General features: G+C 35.2%; 1 protein-coding gene across 4 annotated transcripts in view; it reads left to right on the top strand.

The window, feature by feature from the left end:
* ttc7b (tetratricopeptide repeat domain 7B) overlaps positions 1-12,158 on the top strand; it is a 77,670-nt gene extending 65,512 nt beyond the window's left edge. For all 4 annotated transcript variants that reach the window (XM_056476810.1, XM_056476812.1, XM_056476811.1 and 1 more), the window contains 3 exons: positions 5,069-5,209; positions 8,978-9,180; positions 11,656-12,158. In XM_056476810.1, coding sequence (XP_056332785.1) covers positions 5,069-5,209; positions 8,978-9,180; positions 11,656-11,877 — 566 coding nt within the window. In that variant the 3' untranslated portion in view covers positions 11,878-12,158. The remainder of the gene's footprint in view (positions 1-5,068; positions 5,210-8,977; positions 9,181-11,655) is intronic.
* Positions 12,159-17,594: the final 5,436 nt, after the last annotated feature.

Here is a 17,594-nt window from a genome sequence, read left to right as displayed (position 1 = left end):
GGATTTGACTCAACAGGCTCATTTCTAAAGAGAAAGAAACTGAGATGTACAGGGATCGATTTCAGGCCCAATGTGTTTTATGTCCCGCTGGTCCGCTCGATAAAGTCCAGCCTATGACTCACGGAGACTCTTGAGGATCCTAATATGTTCCTCTGAACCCCGACGGAGACTTTAATGACCACGCTGATGCCTCGACCACAAGCTCTGCTGGGCAGCCGCACGTCCAGACAAATAGGGACTCTATGATCGCTGAACTGCAGGGGCCAATTTCATTTTGGGTTCAGGAAACTGATGTGGTGTCTTCGGCTCACTCTCAGCAGTTCATCGCCTGAATCTTGCAAATTGAAAAGAGGCCGAGGCCAAATTCCGAGTTTATTGGTGAATCTGTAAAAGGAACTGAAGGTTCAGTCATTTACAAACCCAAATGATTTAAATTACCATTCAAAAGTTTACGTTGAGAAAGAAATTAGTACTTTTATTCAGCGTGATGCGTTAAAATGTATTACATTGTTTAGAAAATGTATACAGTCAGGACTTGACAGGACATTAACACCCGCATTTGTACACCCGGGTAAATTTCAGCTGTGCCGGGTTACTTAGCCGCTCCCACTAGCCACTTTGGCTGGTTGTAAATGGTTTCAAAATTCCCAGTGCTGGCTTGTCACTATAGATTAGAATGTTAGTTTATGACCGTTTGTCAGTTTGCATGTAAATGTGATCTTAGAATTGAAAAGCTGTTAATGCGAGCAAAAGAAAGCAGGTGAATAACGAACAAGAGGATCATGATGCGCACTGTAAGACACAGGTGATCCGCACTCACTGATAAAGGCTTTAGTGTCTCTCGCACAGCTGATATAATGCGCGTAGGGTTTTAAAAGCTTGCACGCTCTCATTTCCTTACACGAAGCAACCGTGCGATTTGTTGTCTTTGACTTGAAAATGCGATGTTCATGCATCCACAGTCCTGTTGCTACTTTCGAGAGCTCGAGATTCTTCACTTTAGCCATTCTTTGAACAGATTATTAATGGGCTTAACTTTAACTGTGTGCACACGATCATCCTTTCATTATTGTACTTTCACCTGCTTTCTTTTGCCTACAGTTATATTTGTTAATGGTTTATTTATCACTATTTACAGTAGCTTTGCTTTAATAGGAGATTGGCTCCCTTTTTATCTATAGTTAACTAGTGATCTGGGACCTTTAGCCTGTTTATACTTTTAGATTCATGAGATTTTTTCAAATGTCAATTGTTTAAAAAAAAATAATAATTTGTTGCTATACAGTTATATTTTGCTTGTTTTGACACATTATTTAAAAATTGTGGCAAGGAAATAATTAGCTTTGGTGTGGCCAGAGAGAAAATTGGTAAATCCTAGATATTGAGCCCTGAAAAGTCATGTGAAATAAAACTAATTGCAGTGTGACACTATGAAACCTATGAAACAAGTTCAGTGAGCAAGGTCATACACAACACAGAAAAGTTAAATGAACAGAGAGTCATGTGGACATAAAATTTGAATCAAGTAATTTTAGCATGCCAAGGTCAAATTTATGCATATAAAATATGTTTTCCAGTTTCCCAGTCATGGGTTGCAGCTGGAAGGTCATCCGCTGCGTAAAACATATGCTGGGTAAGTTGGCGGTCATTTCGCTGTGGCGACCCTTGATTAATAAAGCAACTAAGCCGAAAAGAAAATGAATGAATGAATATATTTTCCCAACAACAAAATTGTGGCTAGTGAAAATGGCAAGCCGCTAGTAATGTTGGAAAACTACTAGCCACACAGTGGTTGGTGATCAAAAAAGTTAATGTCAAGCCCTGTATGCAGTACATTACTTTTGAACATTCTACTAAAACACAACACTATTTCTTAAAAAGTATTAAACTGCACGCTATTTTTATCATTGATGATAATAATAAGAAATGATTTGGAGCATCGAATTAGCATAATAGATGACATTGAAGATCATAGGAATGATGCTGAAAATTCAGCATAGCAGTTGCAAAAAATATTTTAATTGCAGGAGATTTAAAAAAACAAAACTGTTATCTTAAATTTAAATAATATTTATTACTATTTTACTGTTGTTTTACTACCCTTTTTATTTTTTAATTATTAAATGCAGTATTGATGAGTATCAGGTCTTTTTTTCCTCCAAAATCATTAAGAAATCTGGTAATTGAAAGTTGGCGTACTTTAAACTATGAATAGAAAGTCGTATCGTGCAATAAAAATGAATGGAGACTATAGCAGTAAATAATACATTAAATCTATAAAAGTGGTCAGTATGACTATATTTCAACACTTCTGGTGCCTGAAAATACCCAAATTTTAAAAACAGTTGCTATTGACTGAAAATGATTCATATTTGTTTTGTAAATGACTAGGTCTTTTGACTCTGATCCTTCAATTGTATCACCGGTCCCATTCCCAAATTGAAAAACATTGTAATTGATGTTTGAATTTTCACTATTCAAGCTGAGCTCATAAGAAAAAAAACAGCCTCATTTCTTTTGCTTTGTTGCTCAAGTGTGTAATTTTTATGTTGCAGCCATATCCTTTAAACTGCTAGATTTATATGTGAAATATAGCAGCAAATGTGCAAAGCTTCATGATTTAATGTTGATAACCTTATGTCATTTATGTGCATTTAAGTGGTTTCCTCTTTTTGGGAAGCCACCGTGTTGAATATCTGGATCCTTGTTGTGCTCTTTCTTTTCTTCTCTGAATCCACCTGGCATTAACGCCTGTTTTCAGTTATCTGACCACAAGTGCCTTGCTGACACACATTATCATGTCCACCTGGTATTAAGATTCATTTAAATGCGCCTCTTGTGACCACTTATGTTCTTAGGTCAGCAGGTGGAAAGGCAAGTTTTTTTTGTGGCTTTTCAACTACGTTTAATCATGTTTACAGTATACAAGCAATACAATCAAATGTGTTTTCGAATACTTCAGGAAGAGGTCAAGAGTGGACAAGCTCAAAACTTTTAGACGCCATTTGCACTTGTATTTATCGTCATCATCTTGTGAATGGATTGGCAGTAACGCATCTTAATATCAGGTGTAAACTAAGACAGATACGACTAAAGATTTAATTACTACAACTAAAATATATTAATAATACTACTAATACAGAACCTCTTGAAGGGATAGTTCACCCAAAAAATTATATTCTGTCATCATTTTTCACTCTTCACTTGTCACAAACCTTTGAGTTGCATTCATCTGTTGAACACAAAAGAAGATATTTTGAAGAAAGCTGGAAACCTGTCAATTTTGACTTTCTAACATATTTGTTTCCAAACATTCTTCAAAATATTTTCTTTCGTGTTCATCAGATGAATGCAACTCATAAAGCTTTGGGAAAAGTGCAAGGTAAGTAAACGAGTACATTTTTATGTTTGGGTGAACTATACTTTTAATGTGTACACTGTAAAAAAAATATATATATATCCGTGAATTAGCAGCTTTTCATATTTTGTGATTCATGTATTAAGTTTCCCCTGTTTATTTATGCTTTTGAATTGCCTTGATCTTTCTTCCCACAACTTTTAACCTTAAACATTTGGAAACAGTGACTTTTATAACCTTTTTCTAATAGTGTAAACTGATGTATTGTCTGTGTTGGTGTTGTATATTGTGGTACAAACACAGTAATAAAACTGGCAGTACATTTTCTGTTATTTTACAGACTTGCACTACTGGTCAAAAGTTTAAAACTACCGGTCAAAAGATTAAAATCACTGTAATAAATGATTAAATTGAATTATAAACTACTTGTAAACAGTTATTTTATAGTGTAATAACATTTTACAATTTTACAATTTGTTCTGTGTTTTTGATTAAATAAATGCAGCCCTGGTGAGCAGGAGAAGCTTATTTTAAAACATTTTAAAATCCTACTGACCTCAAACTTTTGACCGGTAGTGTAATTCTCTCTATATTATTTGTTATTCATTATATTATTTCAAACTATTCAGTTGTCAATAAAAGTCACTTTGTTAAACTGTAGAGTTGAATTTTCAACATCAGAAGTTGACAGAGCAGAAATCCAAATCCCATAATGCAACTCACAACCATAAATAAACAGAATACACTTATGAATCACAACAGAAACTGTTAAATAACAGATCATTTTTACAGTGTATACCAGTGTAAAATTTTTTAAAATCTATTTTTATTCTTCATATGTGTCTGTTGTATTAATTAATGCAGGTCCTAAGCCGGCCAGGTGAAAGGGGTGGTTCTTTTTTCTCAAAATGTGGACCTTTTTAGAGTTATTTGCCTCCTTTTCTATTTAAATTAGTGACATTTTAACCACAATATTTCTTAAAGATTTCGAATAATAAAATATGAATAAATATTTTTTAAATAGTAATTTATTACATCATACGTCAAAAAATATTAAAAAAATAGGAATCTGTTCGTTTTAAATTAAAAACTGTAGTCTGTTGTCATTTGTTTGGCAAATAACAAACCAGCACATTCAACTTTCCTTAGAATTTGGCCCCTTGAATAATAAAAAATTAAAACATACGGTCATTTTTTTGCCCAATATTCTGCTTGGTCTTAAAGCCTTTATCAATGGGTTATGGGTTATTTTCCTTAATTATGATGGCGTAGCGAATAAGCTCATGTTTGGGACAAATTGTGGACCTCTGTCAGTGAGGGGTGGCTCTTTCGAACCACCCGAACCTCCCCTGGCTATGGGCCTGTAATGGATTTTTATTTATTTATTTATTTTATTTATTTATTTTTTTGCTGTCTTAGTACATTTCACATTTTTGCTATTTTGGTTTTAAGGTTTTTCATTTGATATTTTATTTCCGCATTTAAATTTTAGTTACTAAATTACGCTGCTGAGAATAGAGTTCATGCGCAATGAACTAACTGCAAGGTGATTTAGAATAGATTTGAATAGAAGCAAAATTCCAGATCTGTGTTTTCACTCTGACCCATAAAGGCTGCTGTGTTATGGATATATACCATAGATCAGCTGTGCCAAGTATGCAGTGAAGCTCCTGTCTGTGTGGTTGCCAACTGTCTGTGTTTGCACTGCAGGTTCTGTTCATGCCACCTCAATAGCAGCATCCCGAGTGGAGCAGGCGCTGTCTGAAGTGGCCTCCTCCCTCCAAAGCAGCGCCCCAAAACAGGGACCCCTCCACCCCTGGATGACCCTCGCCCAGATCTGGCTGCATGCAGGTACTGTAAAATCTACATCCATGAGCCTAATTTGCATCCTGTTAACATAATTCAAAACCATGATATTTTTACACTGTTTAATAAATGGTAAATTCTGTAGTTTCGCTATAAAATAACCTCTTTAACAGACTTTAAGAATAAAAGATCATGTTTTAATATAGTCAGCTTATTCTTCGCTGCTTTGTGAACACAGGTTGTTATTAATAGCTGCCTTTTGTCCAAGCAAATACATTAGGAAAACCACATCCAGCAGGATTGAATTACCCATCTGGATACTTTTGCTCTCTGCCTACAATCAGCACTGAACAACAGACAAACGGTTGTGCTTGTTTGTGAATATGGATGATTTAAATTCTGTGAAGTTTAGTAGAATTCTACATCTACTCCAGGGTCATGGATTTGATTCCTGGGCCATGTAAATACTGATTCAAAAAAGCTTGAATGCATGGAAATTAAAGTTGGTAATTAGTGTTGATAGAAATAAACAAAAAAATATTTTTTTATTTTTTCAAAAGTAATTTTTTGTCCTAGAATTAACATTTTCTTATCAGTGTTGGGGAAAGTTACTTTAGAAAATAATGCAATATTGAGTTACTCCCCCAAATTCTAGTTGCGTTACTTAGTTACTTTTTATGGTAAGTATGGTAAAAGTAAGACTTTTGAATTACTTTTGCGTTACTTTTTATTGTAATGCGTTACATTACTTTTGAGTTAGTTTTGCGTTAATTTTTATTACCTTTGCTGAGGCTTGATCTCTTTCAGAACTTTTTTTTCTTTTTTTTAAAAAGAGGAGTTTTGCAATGGGCTATATGCACACAGACTTTTAATTTTCATCTAGGCAGCCCAAGGGCTTCCGGTGAATTGTCTTTCCATTACAAAATTGTCACGTTTAAGGTCTGATTTCTTTAAAAATCAGTGATCTTCACTGCCTGTTAGATATACGATATGAATTGGGTCTCAGATCGGACAAGAAGCGCTGCATTAAATTCCGTTTCCCCCCGCCATGTCTTTAAAATAAGACAGTTTATTTTACCCCAGTATTTTCAATGAAATTTCTGCGCCAGCCTATTGAAGGCATGTCTTTCATCTCATTTTACGCTTGAACAACTAAATGAATGCTTAAGTCCATTTAACTGAATGTATTGTAACTACATTACAACATTGATGCTGTAAAAACAATCTTGTAAAATTAAAAATAGTCACATTAAGCTTTCACCGGAAGCTTTAAAACTGTAGCTGTGCATTGAGCCCTATAACAACACACTGTATAATCATTAGTTCATTTTCTTTTCGGCTTAGTCCCTTTATTAATCTGGGGTCGCCACAGCGGATTGAACCGCCAACTTATCCAACACATGTTTTGCGCAGTGGATGCCCTTCCAGCCGCAACCCATCTCTGGGAAACATCCATTCACACTCATATATTACGGACAATTTAGCCTTCCCAATTCACCTATACCGCATGCCTTTGGACTGTGGGGGAAACCGGAGCACCCCGAGGAAACCCACGCGAACGCGGGGAGAACATGCAAACTCTACACAGAAACGGCAACTGACCCAGCCGAGGCTCGAACCAGCAACCATCTTGCTGTGAGGCAAGAGCACAACCTACTGCGCCACCATGTCATCCAACTTCCTGATCCCAGAGCTATAAATGCCGTTTATACAGATTATTAAAAGTTTAAATAGATGTATTGGCTACGTTTGTATTCTTTGTTTTAAGTAACATCACTGTTCATCAAGACAATCCCCTTTTCCTTTTCTTTGATGCATTCAAAATAATGAACACGTTCTCTCATTAACTTCGTGATTCATTATGACAACTTTAATTTTAGCTCAGCAGTTTATTTTTTTCAAAGCTAATTAATTAAACTAAAAAGTAACTTGTGTTACATTTTAAAAGTAGTAACTGAAATATTATTACTTAATTTTTAAAAGTAATGCTTTACATTTCTCGTTCGCTAGATAAGTTATATTATTACGTAACTCAAGTTACTTTCACGTTACCCCAACACTGCTTATCATGAACTCAAACTAATGTCATTACAAACATGAATTTTGAAAATGTTCGGGACACAAATAAAGATTATTTTAATCAAAACTCTTAGATTTCTGTCATTCCACTGAAAATCTGTTCTCCCAGATCTCTGCCATTTTAAACACTAATACAGAGATTAAAGCTAAATAAACAAATAACAAATAAATGACTCTTCTGAAGAGACAAATTCTTTAACCCTTTAACTACCCCACCAAGAAAAAAATGTTTGGATTGCGTTTCTTAATGTCCTTCTAACGTTGCTATAGCTAACACACTCAATGCGGTTTTTTTTTCAACACATCCCATAATTTGTAAAATATCAGCCTCTATCAAATGGTTAATATGTCAGTTTACGTTAAAAGTACCGGACCTAATGCATATACTATGAAAAATCTGAAAATATGAAGTGTAAGACCAATTTATTTAAACACATAATCAAAATAAAACATTTTTGAATACTAAATGTACTTTTTTTTTTTAAGTATGCCATAAAATGTTACAGATTCTCATGTAACATGAGAATTATTATTTTTTTTTACAATAAAACCAAAATCAAGTGTAGTAGTGCAACACGATTGTTTCTTTTTTGTAAACCAACAAATTCTGTGTGTAAACCATTATTTAAAACAGCCATTCTTTAAATCACTTTAACAGTCATTATTTAAAACAGTAAAAACATGGTCAACCATTTGGTAGAGCGGCAGAGAAAGGGTTAAGATGAAAAATAAGATGATTAAATATTAGGTTTGATTTGTCAGTATATGCAATTTGTGTTTTGGTTTGGGTTCTGAAGATAAAACAACCCCAATTTTTTATTTTGGGCTGAGCTAAATTTTTAAATAGACTTCCAAGATTAGTTCCGCCTACTTTTTTATTTTTTTTTTTTTTTTTTTTAAACCTTCCTGAATTCATGCATCCTTTCTGTTAAAATCTTACATTTTAAACAGGAAATACAGGTAACAAAACACTTTATGGCTATTACTAGTCAGATCCATCCAGCGCTAACAAAAGTCATCTGTGCAAAATATAAATGTCTTACTTTAAAATATAAAATAAGTTTTATATACGACCTAAAACGCATTAAAAAATAATTATCATTAATTAAAATAAATATAAATATCATATGAATAATGCAATTTGTCTTCTAAATTAATATAGTAAAGTTTTACATTTTACTTACAAACAATTGAAACTAAATAGAAACATTAGAAGCATTCAAAGTATGAGAAAACTATTATTACAAAGTTACTAATACTTTAAAATTAGGGAGAAAACTGTTAAAAACATGCCAATTAAAGTCATAAATCAAAATGAAAATAATTCTAGCAAATAATACTAGAGTTAGAGAAAATTGGCATACTAAACTTGAGCATCAGTCAAACGACAGTGCTTTTATTTGCTGTCTGCAAATAAGGCTATCGACTCTGTTACTAAGCCTAATTATTCTTTAACCAGCTTGACTGATGCTGAGCCAAGTAAGGGAACCTTAGCAGGACTTGGCGAGGTGAGAAAGGTGTCAAGAGCAAAGCCTGCTTACTAGTCACTTTCCCTGGAGTTTGTTGGCTGAAAACAGAGGACACCCTTCCAACTTTAATCTCCCATCAGCCCCATTATGTTTTCGGAAACAGTTAAAACTGTAGCTGAGACTCACGATTCCTGTGCAACTCACACACACACACAACTCAAGGATCGTTCACAATAACAAGGCTTCTCTTAATCTTTGATTGTAGCGGAGGTGTATATTGGAATGGGAAAGGCAGCAGAGGCAACAGCGTGTACGCAGGAAGCAGCCAACCTGTTCCCCATGTCCCATAACGTGCTGTTCATGAAGGGTCAGGTGGCAGAGCTGCGGGGGAATATGGACGAGGCCAAGCGCTGGTACGAGGAGGCGCTGTCCATCAGTCCCACCCACGTCAAGACCATGCAGAGACTGGTGAGAGAACACTACGCCACTTTACATTCACATTAAAGGGACAGTTCACTCAAAATCAACATATGCTGTTCATTTACTCACCAGTAGATCATTAAAGAAGTTATAAACTGAAACTGTGGTCCTCGGTCATTTACATAGAATATATGTATGTGTATATATATGTATATAATTATTATTATTTATTTCATATTTGTTGCGACAGAATTATTTTGAAATGACTATATATTTGAAGTAAGTTGTTTCCTGGATCTACAGAACAAACGTCATCCAATGACTTGGCTAATTCCCCTAACTTACCTAGTTAAACTAATTAACCTTGTTAAATTGCTCTTTAAGCTGAATACCAGTATCTTGCAAAATAACTACTAAGATATGATGCAATGTCATCATGGCAAAGACTTAAATACATAATTTAGTATTTAAATTAATAAAATAAATACATAAATTAGTTATTAGAAATGAATTATTAAAACTATTACCTTTTAAAAGTGTGCTGAAACAAAACCTTCTCTCAATTAAACAGCACTTTTTGAGATTTTGAAGATTTTCAGATTTTAGACAATGGGTAAAGAAACAAAAATTTCACAGCAGGGCTAATAATTTTGCCTTCAAATATTGAGGCAAACTGAATGAACACCAGTGACTCCTGATGATACATTGAGTTCTTATATAAAGCAATATGGTCTGTATGTGAAAGGTGATTTTCAAACGTTTGGTGTGTCTGTATCAGAGTCCTGTGTGTGTGCGTGTGTGTGTTGCTGTCTCCGCCTGTGTGTCTTAATAGTAAGCAGAAATGTCATGTCTTATAAAGGATCTGTGCTGTGGTAGACAGCAGCAGGAGGAAGTCTCTGTCAGATCTCTGTCTGACCTTTTGTGTGTGTGTGTCTGACGCATTAATCCTTCAATTGACTTCAGCTCTCGATTTTGTTGTTTTCTTAAAACAACACAAAACACTTGTATAAATATATTCAAGGAATACAATTCATTGACACTTAAAAAACAACCAGTGTATATAGTGATTAAAGAGTGAGAAAATCAGTTCAATTAAGCAAATTTCTCCTAAAATGTAGAAAAAAAAGCCATAATTCCAGCCGAAATAAAACAAATAAGACTTTCTCCAGAAGAAAAAATATTATCAGACATATTGTGAACATTTCCTTGCTCTGTTAAACATCATTTTGGAAATATGTAAAAATTGTCAGTATAAATTGTTACCTATAAGCATTTCCTAATTTATCATCAGCATTTTCTATTGAACTAAAGGAATACATTTTTATATTATATTATATTATATTATATTATATTATATTATATTATATTATATTATATATTGACAGAATATAGATTGACAGAACAGGATGCACTTTGCACAGCATTTCTGCAAAACAAAATAATAATAAAAGTATATATAACTTAAAAAAATTATAAATAAACATAAATATAAATTATTCACTGATTAATCTGAATGAATAGGTGTGTTTATATATATTAATTTACAGACACATACATAAAAGCTAAGTTCTGCAAAACAATTTGGTTAGATGTAATGTAAATAAGCATTTTCAGATAAAGGGGGAACAGGTATGTATATATGTATGTGTGTGTGTGTGTGTGTGTGTGTGTGTGTGTGTGTGTGCGTGTGTGTGTGTGTGTTTGTGTGTGTATATATATATATATATATATATATATATATATATATATATATATATATATATATATATATATATATATATATATATATGTATACAGTTGAAGTCAGAATTGTTAGCCCCCCTTTGAATTTTTTTATCTTTTTGAAATATTTGCTAAATTCTGATTAACAAAGCAAGGAAATCTTCACAGTATGTCTGATAATGTTTTTTCTTCTGGAGAAAGTCTTATTTGTTTTATTTCAGCTAGGATAAAAGCAGTTTTTAATTGTTTAAAAACCAATTTCAGGTCAAAATTATTAGCCCTTTTAAGGAATTTTTTTTCCCGATAGTCAACAGAACAAACTATCGTTAGACAATAACTTGCCTAATTACTCTAATCTGCCTAGTTAACCTAATTAACCTAGTTAAGCCTTTAAATATCACTTTAAGCTGTATAGAAGTGTCTTGAAAAATATCTAGTAAATATTATTTACTGTCATCATGGCAAAGATAAAATAAATCAGTTATTAGACATGAGTTATTAAAACTATTATATTTAGAAATGTGTTGAAAAAATCTTCAAATATAAATGATGGGCAAAAATGAATCGTCATCATTCATAATCAATCATCATTTATATATCATATAAATCTCTTTTTTTTTTGTTTACTAAACATTTTGCTATTAAATTCATAATGATTCCCAGTGTGTATTCAATTTGAACTTGAAAGATGTGCAGTTTTTAAATGATTAGTAGGATTAAAAGATTGTACATTTCCTGATATCTATAATTCATTCCATCACCCTCCTCTTTTGATTGGTCTGTCTGTCTGTCTCTTTTCAGGGTCTGATCTTGCATCAGCTGCAGAGGTACAGTCTAGCAGAAAAGATCCTGCGGGATGCGGTGCAGGTGAACAGCACGGCTCACGACGTGTGGAACAGTCTGGGTGAAGTGCTGCAAGCACAGGGCAACGACGCCGCTGCCACCGAATGCTTCCTCACTGCCCTGGAGCTGGAGGCCAGCTGTCCCATCTTACCCTTCACCATCATTCCCCGCACCCTCTGAGACAGTAAAACCTCTGTCCCACAGTCATGCATGAACCACAGCCCCCTTAAACACACACACACACACAGATGCCCAATCCTCAAAACTTTTCCTCCACCCAGGAATGCCTTTCATGGATTTTTCCTTCCTCCTTTCTCTGTAAGAATATCCTCCAGCTCCCATTGGTCAGTTTCAATCCAGAAACCATTACAAGCTGAAGTCACCATTGACGCAGCACATTCATTAAACCACAGTGCTTCCTTTTTTCTTTTTCTTTTGACTTTTTTTTTTGGAGGGGGGGGGGGGGGGGGGGGCTGAAACATACAATCGTGAAATTTTAGTAGCTGTGTGTCATACAAGCCAGTAATAACACTGACGTGGAGATGGTCAGACGTTTGCATACGTGTGGTATGTGTGTGCATTTGTGCAGACGGTCAGAGTGTGTGTGTGTGTGTGTGTGTGCGTCCTTTAAATGTGCCGATTTCCAGGATATCCCTTCTTGTGTGGCGTGCGCGCCTGTTTGCTTACAGTGGCTGCCTGTTACACACACAGAGACGTAATAAAGGTTGTGTATTATGCTGTTGATCCTGAGGGCAGGTGTGTCACCCGTGTTGTGACTCCTAGAAAAACATTACGTCCCGTTCTGATCAAACACTCTATTGTTTGTATACTGTATGTAAAAAAGAGTGGCCTAGAGCAGATGGAACGGATGCCAAAAGAACAACTATTCTACAAAGCAAATACTTTATCTCGCTTCTTGATGAAGGAGACGATAAATCTAGATTTGGACATTTCAGTTTGCTCCTCGGTTTATTTTTTCACGTTTGTCATGATTCAGAGGTCAAGATTTATATTGTTGATTTATCAGAGACGTGTTATTTTAGATGTTTATTTATCTGTCGCGGTGGCCGTGTGTTCGACGGGTGAAGACGTATATGTGTTTCGCGTGTGCGTGTGGACCTGAGAAGTTGTTGTTGGACTGTTACAGATGGACATGATGGAGTCTGTCAGATATAACGGTGAAAGTGATGTAAGCCGTGTAAGAGAGAGAGAGAGTGAGGAAAACTGTATGTGTGCACTTGAAGTCTTAGCAGTGGCAATCACAGAGCCAAACACACACAACTGGAAAAGCTGTTTTATGATGTCAATAAATTATCAATTGTGAAACATCTGTGTTTGCGTTCAGGTGTTTAAGAATATCTGCTAATATTGTTGACCTTTTCCCACAATTTCGTCATTTTTTTCTCTTGTTTCTGTGTGTTTGTGTGTGTTTTATACTGTACACACAATAGCTTAATAATTCAGAGGCTGCATTTTTTTAACACTTGTCTCAGGAATATATAGCAAACATTTCATTTCCCTTCGGCTTAGTCCCTTTATTCACCAGGGGTCTCCACAGCGGAATGAACCGACAACTATTTCAGCATATGTTTTACACAGCGAATGCTCTTCCGGCTGCAACCCAGTTCTGGAAAACACCCATACACATTCATTCACACACATACACTACGGCCAATTTTGTTTATTCTACTCACCTATAGCACATGTCTTTGGACTGTGGTGGAAACCGGAGCACCCGGAGGAAACCCACGTCAACACGGGGAGAACATGCAAACTCCACACAGAAATGTCACCATGACCCAGCTTTGGCTTGAACCAGTGACCTTATTGCTGTGAAGCGACAGTGGTCACCACTGAGCCACATTGTCGACTATGTCAAAAATATTATGTGTATTTTTTTAATAATATTTGTATTTTAAACGCTTTAAAATGTCATTCAATTTATATTAAATCTTTTTTTTTGCTTTGAAGCTATTTTTAGTTGTCAGCAAATGTTTTACCAGAACAAATTTAAACAAAATCAGATAATAAGTGTCTATAAAACAATAACAAAAGCTGTTCATATATGATCGTTTTATTTAGTTCAATAATAGGCATAAGTTATTGACATTGGAAAATTATTTTTGTTAGTGTTGGGAATGCAGTTTGGGGAATTGATGTAAATAAATTGTTATTATTTTATTTATTTATTTATTTATTTATTTATTATTTTACTTTATTATTATTATCATTATTAATCAGTCATTTATTCGTTTTTCCTTTGGCTAAGTCCCTTATTTATCAGGGGTGGCCACAGTCGAATGAACCGGCAACTATTTTAGCATAGGTTTTTATCATCCGAGGCCTTTCCAGCAGCAACCCAGTACTGGACACACCCATACTCTCTCACATTCATACATGCACTTATACCCTACTAATAATTTAAGTTTTACCCAATTCACCTTTAGAGCATAGGTGCATCCCAAATCGCATACTTTTGCTCTATTTTACGCCATTTTGTAGTATAATTAGTGTAAGTAGTGCATTCACACTGAAAACTCAATGACCCCAGCTTTGCTCATGTAGCGGAAGGGACGGAGTTGGATTACTTTCTTTGTTTTGGATTTTTTTTTATTTATTTATTTTTTTTATTAATTTTTATTTATTTTTTTTATTATTTTGGGTTGTGAAAGCAGTATTCTCCTACTAGAGTGATTATACCACCTCCTCATGGCAGGTATTATTTGGTAGTTTGGTCATTTATTTTGCTCATTTGAAAACCGTCAAACATCATCAGGGAAACGGTTTGAATTTCCACTCAGTTAAAAACATTGCTGTTCCATTTGGAATGACACAACATTCATATACTATGCTGTTGAGTGTGTAAGTGCATAAGTACATTCTGCATAGTGTACAGTGTGCCATTTGGGACACAGCTCATGTCTTTTGACTGTGGGGGATCCCCACATAAACATGGGGAGAACATGCAAACTCCATAAAGAAATGCCAACTGGCCCAGCTGGGACATGAACTAGCAACCTTCTTGCTGTGAGGCGACAGTGCTAACCACTGAGCCACTGTGCTGCCTCATTATTAATATTAATGTTTTTCAAATTTTTCACACTTTATATGTATAATTAAGTGTTAAGGATGGTCATTATTTGTTGCATTTTTGTTTTTGTTGTTGTTTTGCAAATTATGTACTATAAATTAAGTCTTAAATTTCATTCTGTTTGGTATTTTAAAAAATAATAATAATGTCTTTAAAATTCTTAAACATAACTCTTAGAAACCTGCTGATAACCTGTTGGAGTCAGTGTGAGTTATCTGAGATCTGAAAGGTGAGTTTTTTTGTTTGTCTTAACATCTTGGATGTACATTTTTTTTTTTCTTTGAATATTTTTAGCCCTGATAATCTCTAGCTCAGCGTGAGTTGTCGGAGATCTGGGAGGTGAGTTTTTTGTTTATCTTAACATCTTGGTTGTATGTTTCCTTTGAATATTTTTAGCACTGATAATCTGACAAATTGCATCATTAACATGAAGTGGAATGTTATTTTAATGCCTTGTCACACCAACAGCAACACTAACACTGCTGGGTTTGTCACCTTTTGGGTTCCCTGACATATCCGCATGTTGTCAATCTGATTAAGATGTTTTCTCAATTTGTTAGTGTTTTTCAATTTGCATTTGTTTACTTAACGTGAAGCGTGTTTGAACTCACTCTCAAATTTTCTGTTTCAAACACCTGGGGCTCTATTTTAACGATCTAGGCGCAAAGTCTAAAGCGCAAAAGCGTTAAGGGCATGTCCGAATCCACTTTTGCTATTTTAAGGATGGTAAAATAGGTCTAAAGGGGGAATGGTCTAACAGGGTAGTGCTTATTCTCTGAATGAGTTTTGGGTGTGTTTTGAGCATTAAACCAATCAGAGCCTTATGTCACATTCCCTTTAAGAGTCAGTTATGTCGTGCCATGGTGCATTTGCTATTTACATGACGGACTTTGTAAGTGGAAAAACTGTATCACTAGTGAGAAAACAGTTAAACAGACCATCTGCAGCGCAAGGATAAAGAAGGAGCGTCCTCCATTTGGCTTCTTTAGTTTACTTTTACTCTTTACTTTCGTGGATAAGGAAACAGTGTTGCACTCACTCCACTAAAGACATCAATTAGCCTACATAATATCGTTTAAGCACAAAGATGTGTTTCAAAACTATTTCTAAACTCAGTTCTAATTTCCAGCAAACGAATAAATAAACAATAATAAGGAAGTGTGGTCAAAAAACGTATCCATTATCCAAACACACGTCCTGTTTGTATGCCCCATATGGTGATGCATATGTCTCCAAAACCCAACAGATGGACAATCTAAACGTGTTTTTATTAAAAACAAATATAAATATGCATATAAAAAATAATACTGAAAATAATAATATTATACAAATTCAAATTGTCATGAATAAACTGAAAAAAGCCTCCCGAGATGAAGGCATGAAGACAGCGGTTTTTATATTTATGTAGAAAATAATAATTTTTGTAACATTTTAATCCTTTAATTGTTTTCATATGTAAAGATATTTGTGTATTGCTGTACATCCTGTGTGTTTAGATGCATAGGCGCACAACTAATGTGCTCTGCGCTGGACCTTAGACCTGCTTTTAGCTGGTCAATGGTGCAGTCTATTTCAGTTTTTCAAAATATCAACGCACCAACAATGCGCTTTAACCTATTTTAGACCGGCACGCCCATGAGTCCGCAAAGTGGCACAAATTAATTTGCTATTTAAAAAAACATGGTGCAAAACCTGAAAATTATGGTTGCGCTGGTCTGAAAATGGCAACAAATCACGTTGGGTGTATGATAGGGCCCCTGAAGTGAATTTAGGTTTTTCAAAATTGCCCAACACCAGTTTGTTCTTCCAATGAGCTTGAAGTATATCAGTCGTTAGCATGGCCTCAGCGAAGCACTTTTGCTTAAAACTGCATAGTCTGGTTAGTAGAATGTAATGCATAGTTCCGTTACATTGCGCTGTAAAGCATTTCAAAGTACAATGAAGTGTGAAGCCAAGCACTGATTTAAGAAAAGAGTACTTTTTGGCCACACATTAAACTTCATTTCCTGTTACCCACATGTCTCCTTACATGCCCTGCTCTCCTCAGCTCATGTATGTTAGATGAGTCCACTGTTTCCTTGACTTGTGCCATGCTTGAATACCTTTAAAAAGCTCTCAAAGATTGATGAAGGTCCAAAAGCTCACAAGCAGAAAAAAAATAATGGCGAGAGAAAGGACGGGGGCAGCCGCCTCTGAAAAGCAAATGAATGACGTGGCCTAATAAAGAAGGGAGTCAGGGAGAAAGAAGCATATGAGGTGGGAAATGTACAAGGTGAATTATTTAATGCACTTACAGGCCTGTCTTAAACTAATGAGCGCTTGCTGCTTTACGGGACAGGCCTCGCTCCCAGGAGGATTCTGGGACGTACAAAGAGCTGCAGCAAGAGTTTGGCCGTTATTAAGAGGAGCGTTTTAGTGTTTACGCCTCTCGAGAGCTCTTCTTCGCCTCGTTCCTCCTGTAAAGCGCTGAGCATCATAAACTGGCCAGCACGGCCACACGCTGCTCTTTGATCTGGGTCAGGAGCGGCTTGAACCCTAATGAGCCCTCAGTGACCGCTCTGGCTTCTGCAAATACTACACGCTAGTCCTGACCACTACATCTCTGAGGGGATTCCTTTGAGCGTCTTTTTAGTTGTGCAGCCTCAGTGGGATCTGAAAGATTGCTTAGAGGTTTGAACTGGTTTTCATGACCATTATATCATGTGGTATAGTAAAAAAAAAATTCATATACCATATATATATATATATATATATATATATATATATATATATATATATATATATATATATATATATATATATATAT

Source organism: Danio aesculapii, chromosome 17, assembly GCF_903798145.1.
Source record: "Danio aesculapii chromosome 17, fDanAes4.1, whole genome shotgun sequence".
In the NCBI taxonomy this organism is placed as follows: Eukaryota; Metazoa; Chordata; class Actinopteri; order Cypriniformes; family Danionidae; genus Danio; species Danio aesculapii.
This window is presented reverse-complemented; position numbering and strand designations above follow the sequence as displayed.